The following is a 17,355-nucleotide window of genomic DNA, read 5'->3' on the forward strand; positions in this document are numbered from 1 at the left end:
AGAAAATCCCTCCGAAACAATTGTACTCTCCGAACACAGCAGTAGACCACCACCGAAACACAAGGACGTTGGCTCATTCAAATTTTAAACACAAAATAAAGCCAAATCTGGAGACGCCTTCTGTGTTGTATACCCCAGAGGCTTGCACAGGTGAGCCCTATAATAAGACTGAACTTGGACTAGACATGCAACATGCATGATTTTACAGAACCCCGCCCCTTTCTCTGCAGGGCGGGAGCGGCGGACTGGAAATGGCTTTTCTCTGGACTGACAGGGAGGAGGAACAGCAGTAGAGAGGAGGCCCCTGGATTCCTCTCACCCTCTGAGGATGGGGCCGAGGCAGGTGGCAAAACCAGCCCCATGGGAGGGGCCACTCACCTTTGACGATGAGCTCCGCATAGTTGGACACGCCGGACCCGCCGTCCGAACGGATCACACAGCGGTATTTGCTCACACTCCGCTGGGCAGTATCGGCCACGCTGACTGTGGCTGAAAAGCGTCGGTGGTTGACCACGCGGGTGACCATGAGGGCTGTGTCCCTGCCGTTCCACTGCTGCAGGACAGAGGGAGGGAGGGGGAAGAGAAATCACATCATCCTATGGCCCCCAGGGGCCGGGAACTTCCCCCAGCTCGGAAGCTCCACCTGTCCCCACGTCCCCGGGGCCATGGCTTTCCATAAGAAGGACTGTCCAGGGCTGGCTTCTGCAAGTGATCGGACTAAAGTATAAATTTGCTCGTGAGCTGATTCGGGAGGGGAGTGCCTGATGGCAAGGAGAGAAGGCACAGGCTTCCTCCCAATACCTTGGTTCCTCGCTTAGCTTGAGCTTGAGGCTGGCATTTGGCTCTGAGCCTTCTTCCCATCTTCCTTCATCTCTTAAGCAGAACCCACAAGGTTCCCCCAAAGACAGACTCAGATAGGCTACTGAAAATATAACCCATGAAATGACAACAGCCCGGCCCCTAGCTCCACAGCTAGGGCCGTGATACCCCACCCACAGGCCGAGTCCACTCCACAGGTCCCATCTGTCCCCAGGTACTTCCCAGCACCTCTCCTCCTTGGCATTTGCTTTTTCCTTGGCCTGGAACCTCCTCCTGTCTGCCTGGGGACAGTCCTTCACCCTTAAGAACTCACGCTCAGCACATTGCCATCTCCAGTAAGTTGGCCTGTCACAGCACCTTCTAGAAGCTCTTCACTCTCTAGTGGTTTTGTTGTTGTCATTTTGGGGGTTTTTGGCCTACACGTTTCCCCCTGTAGACTAAACTCAGAGCTCCCCGAGAGCATCCTTTAGCCCCTTTGTATCTCCGGCACTGTGCCCAGCTTCCAGACTTGGAAAACATTTGTGGAATCAAGGTGAATGCACAAGTGTTTCCGTCTGTGCTGTGCTGACTCTCAGGTGTGATATTCTGAGTTTGAATAAGCCCCTCCCATAGCAGGGGTGAGTTGCCATGACTGGAAGGCACATGCCAGAGGATGCAGCATGAGGGACTATTTCTTAAGCACCTTCTAAGCTCCAGACCCTGAATCTCCTTTTTAATCCTCCCAGCCTTGTTTGAGGTATTACTGCTCTTCTTAGCAGAATCCAAATGTCAGTGTGGCTCAGTAAATATGCAGACCAAGGAAGCCCCTTATCCAGCCTTTCCAATTTTGGGTCAACCACCTTCTCACTGAGACCCTATCCTCCCTGCCTTTATTTCGTTTCCAAAAGTAAAACTGAGCCACTTCCATCATCTGCTTGGATTTTGGGAAACCTTAGGATTTAGCAGCTTTCCCACACCTGGAAGCTTCCATGATGTGATCTTCATCCCTTCCTGTCCACGGCAAACACCTCCAGCACACACACGACCTGCTTCCACCCATCCAAGCGCCCATCAGTGATGGGTCGGGACTGGGACATGAGAAGGGGCACAGCTACTGTGCTCAGCTGCCCCCAAGCAAATGAGATGGAACAGCAGAAGAGGGAAGGGAGCAGACACCCAAGAAGAAGCACAGAGAAGCCAAGGCCTCTGTGTGACTTGCTCCAGACAGGATGGGGAGATCAGAGGGGATGGATTTCTTCTTCTTACTTTTTGGCATTCTCTAGACTTTCAAACACTGCTTTTATACTTGAAAAGAATAAAGGAAATAAAGGAAAGGCCTATTTGATTTGAATGCAGGCCATCGGGTATTAGCCCTTGGCCCAAAGACACCATGTGTTGCTCTAATGTGGGGTAACGACTCCCCAACCCTCACCTCCTCTAGCACACTCATTCCCACATGTGGAAGAGAGTGGTTAATGGGTGTGGCCAAGATCTACCTATGTGTCACCAATGTCTTAGCTGAGGACCAAAAAAGAAAAAAAAAAGGCAAAGATGGGGTAGAGGAAGGACGGTCGCGTAGGGGAAAATAAGCAAAAATGCCTACGTCCCGGCCAGACAGCCCATGACGCATTTTCCTCAGACCTCCAGCGCTTTGAACAACCAAGAAATGTGGGAGACAAGAAAGACACCGAGCACAGTACCAGCACATGAACTGTAAAGAGCACCTGCTAAGAGGTGAGTGGATACGGACAAGTACAAAGGAAGAAAATAAACCCCAGAAGAATTACAGGAAACAAACAAGGGCACCATTTGCAGGATTCCGAATGGCACCATAAATGAATCACAGAATCAACACTGCAGGAAAGCACCGGCCAGGGCCAAGAGGCTTGAGAAAATAACCCCGATCGCCAGGAAGGCCCTGACAAAAGGGCAGGAGGGAGGCAAAATGAGGAAGAAAACAGAGATCAGACGATGTACCAGACGAGTAACTGGTTCACCGGATGATGGGAACTCGGGGAATGGAACACAAATCCTGACCCAAGTTACATGAGCTCACTTGCCTGGTTGAAAACAAAACCTGACTCCTCGGACTACCATGGCCTACCGTTCACGTGACAAAATTTATGAGAACCACAACCGTCGAGGTATGTGTTTTATCTCACAAACATATTGGACATTAGGAAAAAGAAGTACTTAAAAATTTAGGCAGAAAAACAAACAAACAAACAACGTGCTGATAAAAAAAAAATAAAGCAATCTGGCATAAAACGCCTCACCTGTTACTGCTTCCAGAGCCCAGACCACCTCTCTCGGATGTGGCTGGTCCTCCAGTGGTCACAGTGGAGCTCCCAGGAGACTGCACACTTGAGAGAGGTCAGGGCGGGAGCCAGGGCAAGATGGGACAGGAAATGGTAATAAACAAATGCACACAAATGCCCAATATGTGCAGCCTTGGGCCCTGGTTTCATTTCTCTCGGCTTTGGTTTCCTTACACCCCTAATGGATGTGCCCACTTTGTGATGTCCTCCTGATGCATCAACAGGAAGGAGTAACAGACCGTTTAACCCATGATGGCGCATTCTGGTGTGAGCTGAGCTCTCCAAATTAACCACGAAACTAACCATGAAAAGTGGGGTAGGGATGACAGCCCCCCCACAATGTCTATGGGCTAGTCCCTGCAACCTGGGAATACGTCACCTTCCATGGCAAAAGGGACTTTGAAGATGTTGATTAAGCTCAGGATCTGGAGATTTGAGGATGATCCTGGATGACACAGGGTGGGCCCCATGTAATCACTACGAGCCTCGCATGAGAGCAATGGAGGAGGGTCAGAGCCAGAGATAGGACATGTGACAGAAGCAGAGGTCAGAGTGACATGACTGATGGTTTGAAGATGGAAGAAGCAGCAAGAACAAAGAATGCAGACAGCTTCCAGAAGCTGGGAAAGTTAAGAGCGAATTCTCTGCTAGGGCCTCTAGAAGAAATGCAGCCTGGCCAACACCTTGATCTAACCCTGTAAGACTCATTTCTGACCTCTGATCCCCACACTGCAAGATAATAAATTTGTGTTGTTTTAGCCACAAATTAACAAATTAACAAATTTGTTAACAAATTAGCCACAAATTAACAAATTAAGTCTAATTTGTAGCATCAGTCATAAGAAACTAACAAACAGCAAAGAACCAGTTAAGTGCAAAACCTTCATTTTTCACACTTAGTTTCAATTTTATTGGGCACCTGGGTGGCTCAGTTGGTTAAGCATCTGCCTTCAGCTCAGGTCATGATCCCAGGGTCCTGGGATCGAGTCCCACATCGGGTTCCCTGCTGAGCCGGGGAGCCTGTTTCTCCCTCTCCATCTCCCACTCTCCCTTCTCTGTTAAATAAATAAATTCTTTAAAAAAAATTTATTTTGATGTGACCTCCAGTATTATTTGCTTTTCTTCATAATGATGTCACATTCCAGAACAACCAGAGAGGACTAATGCATCTCCCTGAACCACTCACATTTTTCTCTTTAGTCCCTGAACCACCAAGCTTTCTCCCATCGAAGGATAGGAAATTGCAGGTTGTCTTATAAAATCTCTGGAAAATAGGCCTTTTGATAATCACACTTGTCATATTGGGAGCAGGCAACAGCAGGACAGGAACGGGCAGGAGAGACGAAGAGTCATGGTAGGAAATGGCACTGCAATGGACCCCCGGCAAGGAGAAATGAAGGTTAAGTTAGAGAGATGAGCCCAGACAGAAGGGGAGGTAGGTGCTGAAGGTCAAGACAAATGAGCAGCCACCGAGGACCTGAGATCAACGGAGATCCTAGGAAACCAGGCACGGCGACGGGCTCAGCTACCAGAATGCCGTGGCAACGTGGAGAAGGGATTTAAGCAGAGGGACTGTGTAAGCAGCACAGGTTCCAACCATGGTCTCAGACCCATACACAGGCAGGAAGGAAAACGCAAGGGGAGAAAACAAATGGAGGTTTCATCAAGCAGAAACAGAGTCATGAAATTCAGGCTCACAGGCAACTGAGCAGGTTTGAGTGGGCACAGGGAGGGGTAGAGCGGGCAGGGTGCTGGGAGCCGGAAATGAACCACAGCCCAGAGACACGGTGGAAAAGTAAATCCTCGCAAGCAAGATGCCAGGTGCCACGTACATGCATGGGGATACAAACGCTGGGATGCTGGGAAAGAGGAGAAGGACAGCAAAGAGAAGTCAAAATCTTGGGGAAAGCCAGACAGAAGCATGACATGGATAATGCATATGGAAGCCTGTGGAAGAATCTATCAGGCTCCCGAGTCACCAGTCCTGCACACTGGAAATTTTCTTTTGGTGCCTGTAGAATTTTTTCACGTATAAGTATATCCTTCCTCTGAAATTTTGGGCATAGTTCCTTTCTTCTTTCAGACCTACATCTGTTATGCTAAAATGGAGTCATCTTCTAGTCCCTCTGTGTCCGGGGCAAACTGGAGAAATTTCCCAGTGGGTACCGATAGAGCTGGGCTCCCCAGAAGCAGAGCCTGAGACATGGGAACCTACCAAGTGCCCTCAGGAAAAAGGGGATGAAGGAGCCACTGAGGAGTGATGTGGTCAAAACAGTCCAGCTTCAGCCTGACTCCCCAGGACCTAGGGAACCTGAAGTGTACCAGAGCTGATCCCAGCTTGAGGGCAGGAGCCAGCGCTGGTACCCCGTATCAGCCAGTCGCTGGCCATGGCCTGCCCGGTGGGGAAAGAAGGAAACCATTCCCATTTGCCCCAAAGCAGTTTGCCGGGGAAGAAGAGATGGGAGCCATTAGCAGCCAACCGCACAGTGCCTTAGGGCTGGGAGCACTGGCTCAGAAAGGACACTGTCCAGGACACCGGTAGCATCCGTTCTACCCAGCGCTTTCCTGTCCCTACCTCCTCATCCTCCAGGACCTTATACGTGGGGTCTCCTGAAGTCCCATGAGCCACTGCTTTGAGATAGGCTAGTAAGTTGCTCCTGAACCTGTTCTAAAAGGGGGCAGGGGGGGACAGGGGAGGTGGCCAGACCACGAACGGCCTCCACTGAACACTTGCTACATGGAAAGCTCGAGCACCCTGCAGTGACACACAGCATCCCCTCAGAATCCATCTATCTCCCATGAGTAAAGAGCTGCATACCTAAGTGAGTTTGATAAATATTTCGTTCACCCTAACAGGATTTGTCTGAGCATTTATTAAGTAAAAGTCACATTAACATTTTTGAGTACAAAGCCCTTGCCAGGCACCGTGTTAACTGGCTTACATGACAGAATGCACTTAATCCGTTAAAAATCTCTATGAAAGTGCTTCTCGGGGGTGGGGGTGGGGGGGTTCCTGGACCATCAGCATCACCTGGAAAGCTGCTGGAAATGCAAATTTTAGAGAGAATTCCAGGGTTGGTGTCCATTTGTAGACACTGTTTATTAGGGTTGGCAATCTGAGTTTTCCCCCTTCCTTGTTCTATTATTAACAACACTGGAAATGTCCTCATTATTCAATGAAACAGAAAATGAGAGACTAGAGAGTGTGGAAGGTGGAATTTCTGCCCAGAGGAAATTTATAGGCTGGGTTAAAATTCCAACAAAATGGCAAAAAGGGTCAAGTATAAAGTTGAGTGTGGAAGCGCTATGCTTCCTGGGGGACAACATGATCAGCGCAGAGAGCTGTGCTCTTAGAATGTTCCAGAATACTAGTTCTCAAAGCGTGGTCTGCACACCCACGGCAGAAGCATTCCCTGGGGAGCCTGTTGGAAATGCAAATTCTGTGGCCCCGCCCCAAACCTACTCATTCAGGATCTCCAGGGATAGAGCCAGTTTGGTTTTAACAAACCCTCCAGGTGCTTCTCAATGCCCCATAAAGCATGAGAGAAGCCCTATTCATTACTCCTATTTTACAAATGAGGAAACTGAGGCAGAACTAGGTCAAGCAACACGCCTTATGAATGGTGCATACAAATCCCCTGGCAATCTCCTTAAAAAGGCAGATTCTGACTCAGTGAGTCAGAACCAACCACACAGGCAGAAACAAGTCCTTATATGACTTTGCTGAGTGACTGAATTAGCACGTGGACCCAGGGGATCTGATTCCAGAGACTGAGGCCTTATCATCCCATTGTCCAAGTGCCATCCCTATAGGACCGTGTGTGGTTACACCAGGACTCTGTGAGGGATGGGTAGAGCGTGCAGTGTTCCAGAAACTTACTTTGTTTATTCAAAGAACATCAACTGCCATCTTGCGGGAAACGAGGGCTCCCAAGAAAACAGTCTGGGAGACTCTGTGACAGAAACCCAGATGCCTAGCTTTCTGGAAACCTCAGTGGTCTCTAAGTCAGAAATACCTACATGAAGACGCATTGCCCAACCATCTTCCCCCATTCTTGCCTACCAGGCTCTTTGAGTACGTCATTAAGCAACGGCATACCCGACAGGCTATCGGGCTCCGGTGAGGTTTTCTTAATCCAACTTCATGAGTCTAAAGCAGTGATTCTCAAAAGTCAGCCGGCCCTGGAATTACCTGGAGGGCGATTCTATTGGTCAGGAGCAAGCCTAGATAACCTGCATTTCTAACAACTTCCCGAGTGACGAGTGACGCTGAGGCTGCTCGCTTTGTCCTAGGTTTCTATGACATGAAGGTTACTGCCGTCCTAAGTCCCTCAGTGGAAAGTAAGGAGTCAAACCATCCCTCAGAATACATGAATGGGAACACTGTTAAATCCAGGCCATTTCCCCTGGTTGAGCAACTGCGCCGAAGACGGCCAGCCACTGGTGCGCCATTCAGAGCCAGCTCAGGCTCTCCTGGCAAACCAGAGTCCACACTCGCCAGCTCACAGAACGCACTGGAGGAAGGTTATCTGTTTTCTTTGCCCAGAGGCTTTGTCTGCCCACCAAGCTCTAAGCCATAAGGATGTTTCTGCCCAGAAGGTGAACCTTTGACCAATTCAGCCATGCAGGGGAGAGGGGCAGGGGCGGGGAGGGGGGCGGGGGTCAACCCACATTCTCAACTGAATGAAGGCCCTGTGAAACCCAAAAGGTGGTCCTGCTTAATCCCATTTTATACTCCTGCCTCTCCCATAATGGCAACAGCTTCCTTTGAAATCTCTCGTTTTTCTTTCTCCTTTTTCATCTGTTTGACTCTCTTTTAAAACAATTCAAATTCCACCATTCCTTAGCCACCTTTTTTTTTTTTTTTTAACATCATTTGAGAGTCACTCTTTGCAAGAGGAGGGGCTGCAAATACCCACTTTAATATTTCGGACCCTAGTACACGTGCTTCCTCCCAAACCCAGGCAAGACCTGTCTTCAGGAGCTACCTCGAGAGGAAGCCAGAGAAGCAGCTGACACCATGGAGAGTCTGCTGTTTTCACGCTACTCTGTTCTAGCTGTGGAGGCATCTCTAACGGCCCCGCCATTCCGCAATGCCCCCTCCCCTCTGCTCCTCTGTCATGGCATTATTCCCTGCACAAAGAGATAAGACATAGCCTGCAAAACGGCTGCCATTATTTCAGAGAGGGCGTGCAGGCTTGTAATCGATTTATGATTGGTCAAAGTGGAAACGGTGCTGTCTTTCTCGAAAGGGAAAGGGTGTGCAGCAGACAGGATGCCGGTTTCACAGGAGATGCTCCAACACAGAATCCTGGGAGCCTTCTTTCCTGGCTAGGAAATATTTAGGTGGAACTCTCACCGTTCATTTGTAAATGAATACGCTTTTCACTTCAAGGCATATTGCTTCAACAGCGCGAAGTCTGGAAACTCAAACCTGACTCACTGATTCTCTTAAGAGTGTATTTGTACCTCTCTGGCTGTCTCTAAAGGATAGCTTTTGATTATTTTTTATTAAAAGTTAAAAGAAATACAAGTGGACATAAATCATTTTTGATTAGCTGGGCTGAAGTCCTCCCAGGGGCCCCCTGCATGTGTGGCTGACTGCTCATTTGGGGTGGATCTCGGGGTTTAGAGCTCCTTCGGAGTCAGGAGCGTCCTGGATTAAGCCCCATAGGGAGTGGGAAGCCCTGAGCAAAGAGGGTGTGCAGGTGGTGCGCGGCTAGTTTACGTGCCTCCCCCCTACCTCCGTGTGGCATTATCTCCCTTTGGCTAGTTCTGAGTCCCCGTAAGAACTCTAATCAAAGGCCACTTACTCCAAGGGCACATCTCAGATAGATACTCGGGAGAGAATTTCCGGACAGACCCTCCTCTTCCCCTGGTAGACTGGTCACGTTTGTGCTGAAATACTGAATTCTGTGTTAGCTGCTTACTGTCCGTCTCTGCTGTCTGAAGGTAAGCCCCTCGAGGACACGAAGCAGGCGCACCTTGCTCACCACACTTCCCCCAGCTCCCAGGTGCTGAGCCTGGGAGGGGCAGTGATCAAATCCTGACATCCATCAGCTGAGGGTGGGTTGATGGAAGACCCCCAGGAAAGGGCATTAGGAAGTGAAGGAGGAAAGAGTAAGTGTGAGAAGGGAAATTTCCGGGAGTGAGGTGGCTACAGTCCTCAGAGATGAGCTGCACGGGAGGAGGGGTTCCTGCATTAGGTACAGAGGAACTGGGGAGAATGCAACCCTTTCTGTAGATCCAAAGCCCAGCTAGATTTGCACCCCCTGGGTTGCCCTAAAGGAGCTATTTTTTGATCTAAGGTACCTACAGGTGAAAAGAAGGAAAGACAAAGCATGTGATGACAGTACCCTGACTGCAAATACACTAGAAACCACTGGATTCTAGACTTGCTAAGCTTCATGGTTTATGAATTATATCTCAATGATGCTAACCCTGGGATTCCCAAGCCCAGAGCTCCCCACTGTATGCAAATCTGGCCCAGATCCCCCTCATGGCATTCTCACTGGACTTGGCCGGGGGCAGGGGAAGGCGAGAAGGAATGGGACTCTGGCCTGTGGGGCTCACTGACCCCCTCCAAGACTTAGTCTCTTCTACAAATAGGGTTAAAAATAGCAAGTCCCAGAAAGCCCAGCTGTGAGAATTAAGTCCATCCTATCTGTAACCAAGCCATCAACGTCAGCTGCTATGTTCTTGACCACGGACCACTAGCGTTTAGCTGTGGTGCTGCCGCAGGTTTCAAAAGCAGCCCCACACAGGAGGGACCCCGGGTACAGACGTAGGCAGGAGGTGGAGGAGCTGGGTCCAGCACGTACACAGCCCTGAGCCAGCAGCAGCGGGGAACCAGGCTGGCCGGAAACATCAGTGGCAGAAAGGACTGACATGTCTGCTTATCTCGTCCACCCTGGTGTGACTGCTATGAAGCTGATGCGCTCACAGGGCAAGAGCCTTTTCCTGCCCAATTAGGGTCTGCTCCCGGTCCAATGCTTGAGATTTGTCTAAACACATATGCTGCCCCTCCTGAGATCTGTGCCAAGCGTTCAAACTCACGATCTCCTTTCTGTGACGCGTCACATGTTATTTGTTGTTACAAACCCGTGGGGAAGCAGATCCTTTGTAGGGTCGCCTGGGACTGACTCAGTCTGCTCGGAGCCCAATGGACCACAGTCTCCCATAAAGACCAGGTGCCACACACGCAGTATTTCTAACCACCCCCTCTCGGATGGACGGCATCTGCTGGTAAGGAGAGCGTGCAGGAAGGTGGAGGGGGGGGCTGCTGCTTCTCATTCTGCTGGGCCTCGTGTTTTTGTTTTGTTTTTCTGTTCCTATTAGTCACCTATATTCATTTAACGTATTTGGAGGAGACAGAAAAGGTGAAAATACAAAGCAAACATAATCTACCATCACAGTCAATTACTACGTGTCCTGGTATGAGTCTTACAGTGCTGACGCAGAATACTATTTATAGAAATATGGGTATATTCATGCACGTAAATATGCATTGGCATTTATTTTTTGACACATAAAAATATACTGAACACATTGTTTTATAACCCGCTCTTTTCACTTAAACACCTATTGTGAGGATGGCACTCACTATACTTCTATAACCTGGTATTTAATGACTCCAAGCCAACATTTCCATCTTCAGTCCCTTCTGGGGGACGTTCAGGATGTTTTCAGGTTTCATCCTTTGGAACATACTTGCAGATACATTTTTATTTCTCCCTCTGGTTATTTTCTTCAATCCATTCCCGAAAGTAAAATCACTCGTGAGAAGAACATGTGCATTTGAGACTTTAGCTACCTACTGCCAAACTAGCTTCCAGAAAAGACGCACCCACATACAGACTATGTGCTGCACTCATAATCTGTCAGCACACCTCCACCTAGCTGTACCCTGCATGCTATCCTTTTTTTTTTTTTTTTTAAAGGGCTGCCCAAACTGTAGGCTGCTTTGCTTACTGGACATTGCACTCAGAATGTGCACCATCTACTTGCTTCAGAAATGCTTAGAAATGGTAAGTTTGGGTTGCTCAAGCCAACGTATCATGTAAGGAATGAGCAAGTCATGAGTGAGGCCCTACTACCAGGCCTTACACTCTTCTCAAGGAAAAGAGGCCTTATACTCTTCTCAAGGAGAAATCACTCCCAAACAAAATGAGCTTGTTTATAATTGTCAATGGCCTCTATCAGCCTTTTCCCTAAAGGACTAGTATTATTCTAGTCTTGGGGATACACGCTTTTGCATAGATCCTATCCATTGATTTTAGGTAAAGCATGCATTGTAATTCCACAAAAGCCGACACCAGCAGCTGGGGGTTTCTTAGGGTACAGAAAGTTTCCAGGAGAGAATAAACAGAGGTATGGGCTAGTCTTCCTTTTTAACTTACCAATTTATGATCAGAAAGCACTGATGGATAAGCAAGCTCTAGAGTCCCACTCTATAGAAAGGAAGGCAACCGTTCTCTAGGACACAGACCATAAGGATTTAGCTCAATTTGAAAGTCCACCAACCATGCCCAAAACATTGCTGGAGAGAAGGGGTACTGACATACTATTCACAAAGCAAAGTCACTGGCTTTATTTCCCTGACTTCAAACTGGTGGATGAAAATGTTTCCATCTTTGATGACCAACAGTGATTCCTTGGTATCTCTTGGAAGCTACAGAAGGAAATAGCATGGTTGACAGGTAGACTTTTGGTCACAATGTATCTGTTTCGCTTACTTTGGAAAGCTTCAGACTGAGTCACAGAAGCCCTGATTGGTGGAACAGAACCTGGGCCAGTCTGTACGCTGCATCTCCAGGTGCTGGAACAGATCCAAGGGAGCATCTCATGAGAAATCCGCTCCTGTCTCAGCCTGTGTCAGACCAGGGTGCTGTGGCCGGCCTCCTGAGTGGCAGACAGGTGTCACAACAGGTGCCTCCTATTTTGTACAAAGACGTTAACTCACTTCCAATCACACTGCTGAATATAAGCCTGGACTTGACTAGACAAGCTGGCATTTGCCGGAGAGCACGGGGTAGATCATCTACCTCCCAATATTTTCTGAAATATAGATGAGGGAGACAATATTTCTGGTGGTCTCCTTAAAGGAGTAGCTACTGAAACTATTCATTCTCCAGTTATATTTAAAGTATCCCAGGATGGAGACAATTAGCAGAGAGTTGGGGACGTCAGTCCCATCGCATTGCCCAACCCCCGCCCCTCCCTCTTCTGTGCTTTTGCACAGGGCACCAATATGGGAAACGAGCCTGTGAAACTCACTTGTGTGCCCTCAATAGAGAGAACGCCGTTCCTTCCAGCAGACGTTGTTTTCTTTAGGAGGACTCCCGGGAACAATTTCTGCCTGGCTTCTGTGTGAACAAGTTAGAATTTTCCCAAGCAATTGGTTTGTGTTTATCTTGTGGACACTCTGAACTGTGTATCTGACAAGTTTCCTTCATGCCGTTCACGGCTGCGGGGCCAAGGGCTCCACCGGTGACCCACCAGGAAGCCCCAGATGTGGAGAAGCGCAGTTTTAACATTATGACCAGCTCTGCAGCGTGTTCCTTTCCTCCTATCTCCCGTTGCCTCACTTTTAATTTATGCTATCTTGTCACACTTTATGTCCCATTGTAAGTCACCTAAAAAACGTTCTGTGAAATAAGGTTTGGTTTGCATTGAAAAGGCGGTAAATAAGTAAGATGCAGAAGAGCTCCACACTGAGTGTTTCTATCTATTTCCTCCAATACTTCTATTACCTCCTAAATCCTTCCTCTGATAAAGCCGAGGCTTGGGACGTGCAACTCAGAAATGCAGCCATAATCATGATAAAATAATTGGAAAAGCTAAATAAAGGTGTTGAAAATATTGTGATTGTTCCTTCTCAATCTCCTGACCCAACCTAGGCAATGCCACTGAAATGATAAAGTTCTAGAAAGCCCGATGCACATCGATACGAACTACAACTGAAAGATTAATTAACACTAAACACTTGAGTGTCACATGGAAGTTTACCATGATTCCTGTGGTCTGCAGGCAGCCCAGCGAAGCAAGAGGGTCGGGCACAACTATTATTTTCATTCTACTGCACTACTAAGGAGCAAGGAAGAACAGTCAGCCATAAGAGGTGCTCGTCCACCCAGGCATTTTCCAACTAGAGGAAATGGGTTCAAACGCAAGAAGAGAAGCAGTACGATGAACTTCCATCCAAGTGTGCAGAGATGACTGGGCATAAGCTGGGGTCCAAGATCCAAACTATGTCAGCCAGAAGACATGGTGGAGATCTTTCAGTAAGTGAAGATGGAGGTAACTGCAGTTACAGTCTTCCAACCATTATTCAGGCTTTGTTGAAGCTTGAGCTCTGCTCTGTACTAAGACTTCCTGCAATGTTGCAAATATCCCGTGTCCCGTGGGCACTTGTCCAACACGGTAGCCGCTAGAAGCCCATGGCTACTGTCCACTTGAAATGCAACTTGCGTGATGGGCATCGAAGTTCAGAATTTTATTTAATTAATTTAAATGCAAACAGCCATCGTTGAGTTTAACAGGGTCACAGGATACAATATCAATATGTGAAAGTCAATTGTACTTCATACACGAGCAGTCAGAGTCAGAAATGGAGATCTTGGGACGCCTGGGTGGCTCAGTTGGTTAAGCAGCTGCCTTCGGCTCAGGTCATGATCCCGGCGTCCTGGGATCGAGTCCCACATTGGGCTCCTTGCTCATCGGGGAGCCTGCTTCTCCCTCTGCCTCTGCCTGCCATTCTGTCTGCCTGTGCTTGCTCTCTCTCCCTCTCTCTCTCTGACAAATAAATAAAATCTTTAAAAAAAAAAAAAAAAAGAAATGGAGATCTTTTTATACCAAGATACCAGATACCCAAGGATAAGTCTGACCAAAAAAATGTGTCAGACCTATACACTGAAAATTACAGTAAGTGCTGAGTGAAATCACTACAGACCTTAAATAAATGAAGAACTATACCATGTTCAGACCCAGAAAAGTCATTACTGCTGTCAGTTCTCTGCAAAAGTGATTTATAGATTCAATGCAATCAATCCCCATCAAAATCCCAACAGGCTTTTCATGTAGAAGATGACGAAGTGATTCTAAAAGTCAGATGGAAATACAAAAGACCTAGAATGGCCATAATCGCTGTGAAAATGAAAAACAACCAGAAGACTAACAACACCGGACTTCAAAACTTATCATAAAGCTTACAGGAACCAAGGCAGCAGGATAGAGGCACCAAGATAGACAAAAAGATCAATGGAACAAATTCAAGAGCCCAGCCCCTGTCTCCGTGGACAAAAGCAGCACAGGAGAGAAAGAATGAGCTTTTTCAGCTAATGATGCTGAAACAACAGAGATATCTAAATGCACGCCAAAAGAAAAAAAAAAAAAAACTTTGATGCATACCTCACACCATATGCAAAATGAACTCAAAATGCATCACAGACCTAAATGTAAAAGCTAAGATTATAAGATTTCTAGAAGGAAACAGAAGAAAAAAAAATCATTGTAACCCTCAGTGAGGCAAAGATTTCTTAGAAATGATGCCAGGACAAGATCCAAACAAGAAAAATAGATAAATTTGATTTCATCCAAATTTAAAATTGCTCCTCCAATGCTACAATTAAGAGAACAAAAAGACAACCCACAGATAAAGAGAGAAAATATTTGCAAAGCATGTAACTGACAAAGGGTTTATATCCAGCACATACAGAGAACTATCAGCATGCAATAACAGGAAATCAACCAATAAAAAAGGAGCAAAAAAAGTGAAACAGACACAGCACCAAAGACGACACACGAATGCCAGCAAATGACCACAAGGAGAGGCGTTCAACGTCACTGGTGCTGAGGCAAAGGGAAAGGGGAATCACGAGGAGGTACCACCACACACCTGTTCAAATGGCTCAAACTGAAAAGAATGACCTTACCAAGCGCTGGCAGGGACGTTGGTAAGCGACAACAACTCCTATCCACTGCTGATGGGAGTGCAAAATGGTACGACCGTACGGAAAAAGAGCTCATAGTTCTTTAAAGCTACATATCTACCAGATGACCCAGCCACTCCACTTCCAGGCACCTGTCCCGGAGAAACGAAAGCATTTGCCTATACGTCCTATACGAAAGCATTTGCCTATACGCCTTCAAGTCCGTGAATGTTCACAGCAACTTGTTTTTTAAATCACCTATAACTGAACAACCCACGTGTCCATCCACAGATGAATGTGTAAAGAAATCATAGTATCTTCATACAATGGAGTATCACTCAACCAAATTTTTAAATAAAGTACATCTATACACATCATAGAGGAATCTCAGAATAGTTCTGTTGAGTGAAAGGAAGAGTACATGTTGTGTGACTTCATAGAAAATTCTAAGACATGCAAATTAATACACGGTTGACCCTTCAACAACATGGGGTTAAAAACAGCAACCGCCACTACAGTAAAAAAAATCCATGTATGACTTTCATCTCCTCCCTCCAAACTAAACGACTAATAACCTATGTGGACCAAAAGTTTTACTGATAACATAGTCAATAAATATATGCTTTATATGTTATATGTATTATATACAGTACTCTTTTTTTAAATTTATTTTATTTATTTATTTATTTATTTATTTATTTATTTATTTATTTATTTATTTATTTATTTATTTATTTGACAGAGACAGCACAAGCAGGCAGAGCGGCAGGCAGGGAGAGAGAGAAGCAGGCTCCCCGCCCAGCAAGAAGCCCGAGGCGGGACTGGATCCCAGGACCCCGGGACCATGACCGGGTGGCCGAGTGGCCGAAGGCAGCCACTCAACCGACTGAGCCACCCAAGAGTCCTTATATACAGATTCTTACAGTGAAGTTAAAGAAAAGAAAATGTAAAGAAAACCATAAGGAAGTGAAAAATACATTTACACCACAGTACTGTATTTATTGAGAAAAAAATCGATGTGGAAGTGAACACACCCAGTTTAAACCCATGTGAGATCAAGGGTCAATGGTTCGATGACAGAACACAGATCAGTGGTCACCTGGGGACAGATGGGAACAGAGAGCAGAAGGAAGGGATTTCAAACGGGAACGAAGACGAGTCTGAGGGAGATGGATATGTCTGGTACCTTGACTGTGACCATAGTTTCACAAATACACACATGTGAAAAGGTACCATTTTAAATACTGTATCTCAGTTAAACCTCAAAAAATTTGTGTAAAATAAAGAACAAAACCAAAATACATTTAAAAGCCACATCTGTCTACTCAGTGAATGGCACAGTTCGACCCTCGGCGCTGTCCTAGCCCCTGGGATTTCTACGTCAACATCCACGGGGATATCTCCAATGCTGCAACAATTTGTGTCTAATTCCGTGTCCCCTCCTTTCCCCCACCTCCACTGAAAGGGATCCTCTCTTCTCTTGATTTGAAACTGAGGCCAAGGAGCAGAACTAAGAGCAGAACACATTCACACTCAGAACATCTTCCTGACTTTCCTGAGAGACTCTTTCAGCCAAAGACCACATGGCTTTGCTGCTGTCGTGACTCTGGCAAAGAGGCGTTTTACCAGACTTTACCAGGATGCTGGGGAGAAGCACAGCCTGTCAGACAGGAATCTCATGGACCACTGGGTGGGCAAGGTCCCTCCCATGAAGATTTCATGATTCCACAAACCCAGAATCTAAAGTATTAAGTTTTGCCTTCGCCCTGGGAGTCTGGCCTTAAAGGACCAAGTTTGTTAGAAGGCAGCTTGGAAAGGGCATAGTTACAAATTCTAGTTCTGGCACTTTTATGTGTGTGGTCTTAGTTTCTCCATCTGTAAAATGGGCATCCTGATGCCTACAAAACAGAATTAGAGTGAAGATCTAACAAGATTATGGATGTAGGTTTTCACCCAAGGAGCAGAGGTACAACAGAACTATTCCCTCTCCTTACCCACACCAAGCCCTTCACCCCAGCACACACTTTCTTCCTTTACCAATGGATGGCAAGTATGAGTAGCAGGGGCCACTCTCATCCTTACCTGGAGCCAAAGTTTGTCATGCTGAGACCACTTCCCACCAGCGATGCACTGAAACGTGGCATTCTGCCCCACGTTCACCTCGACATTTTGGAGCCGCAGAAAGTGAGGTGCTTTTCCTAGGAGAGAAACCAAATGGCACATGAGGAGTGAATTCAACAGTCTGCACCACTTCCCCATGGGTGGACGGCAGCTCAGGACGAGCACTGGGCAGGGGGGAATCCACAGCG

The 17,355-nt window shown here is 47.0% G+C and overlaps 1 protein-coding gene across 12 annotated transcripts in view; it reads right to left on the reverse strand.

The window, feature by feature from the left end:
* The window catches only part of PTPRT (protein tyrosine phosphatase receptor type T), a 1,067,282-nt gene that overhangs the window by 688,501 nt on the left and 361,426 nt on the right, over positions 1-17,355 (reverse strand). For all 12 annotated transcript variants that reach the window (XM_047746505.1, XM_047746499.1, XM_047746504.1 and 9 more), the window contains exons 5-6: positions 17,129-17,244; positions 379-553 (exon numbers count right to left, since the gene is read on the reverse strand). In XM_047746505.1, coding sequence (XP_047602461.1) covers positions 379-553; positions 17,129-17,244 — 291 coding nt within the window. The remainder of the gene's footprint in view (positions 1-378; positions 554-17,128; positions 17,245-17,355) is intronic.

Source organism: Lutra lutra, chromosome 9, assembly GCF_902655055.1.
Source record: "Lutra lutra chromosome 9, mLutLut1.2, whole genome shotgun sequence".
Lineage (NCBI taxonomy): Eukaryota > Metazoa > Chordata > Mammalia > Carnivora > Mustelidae > Lutra > Lutra lutra.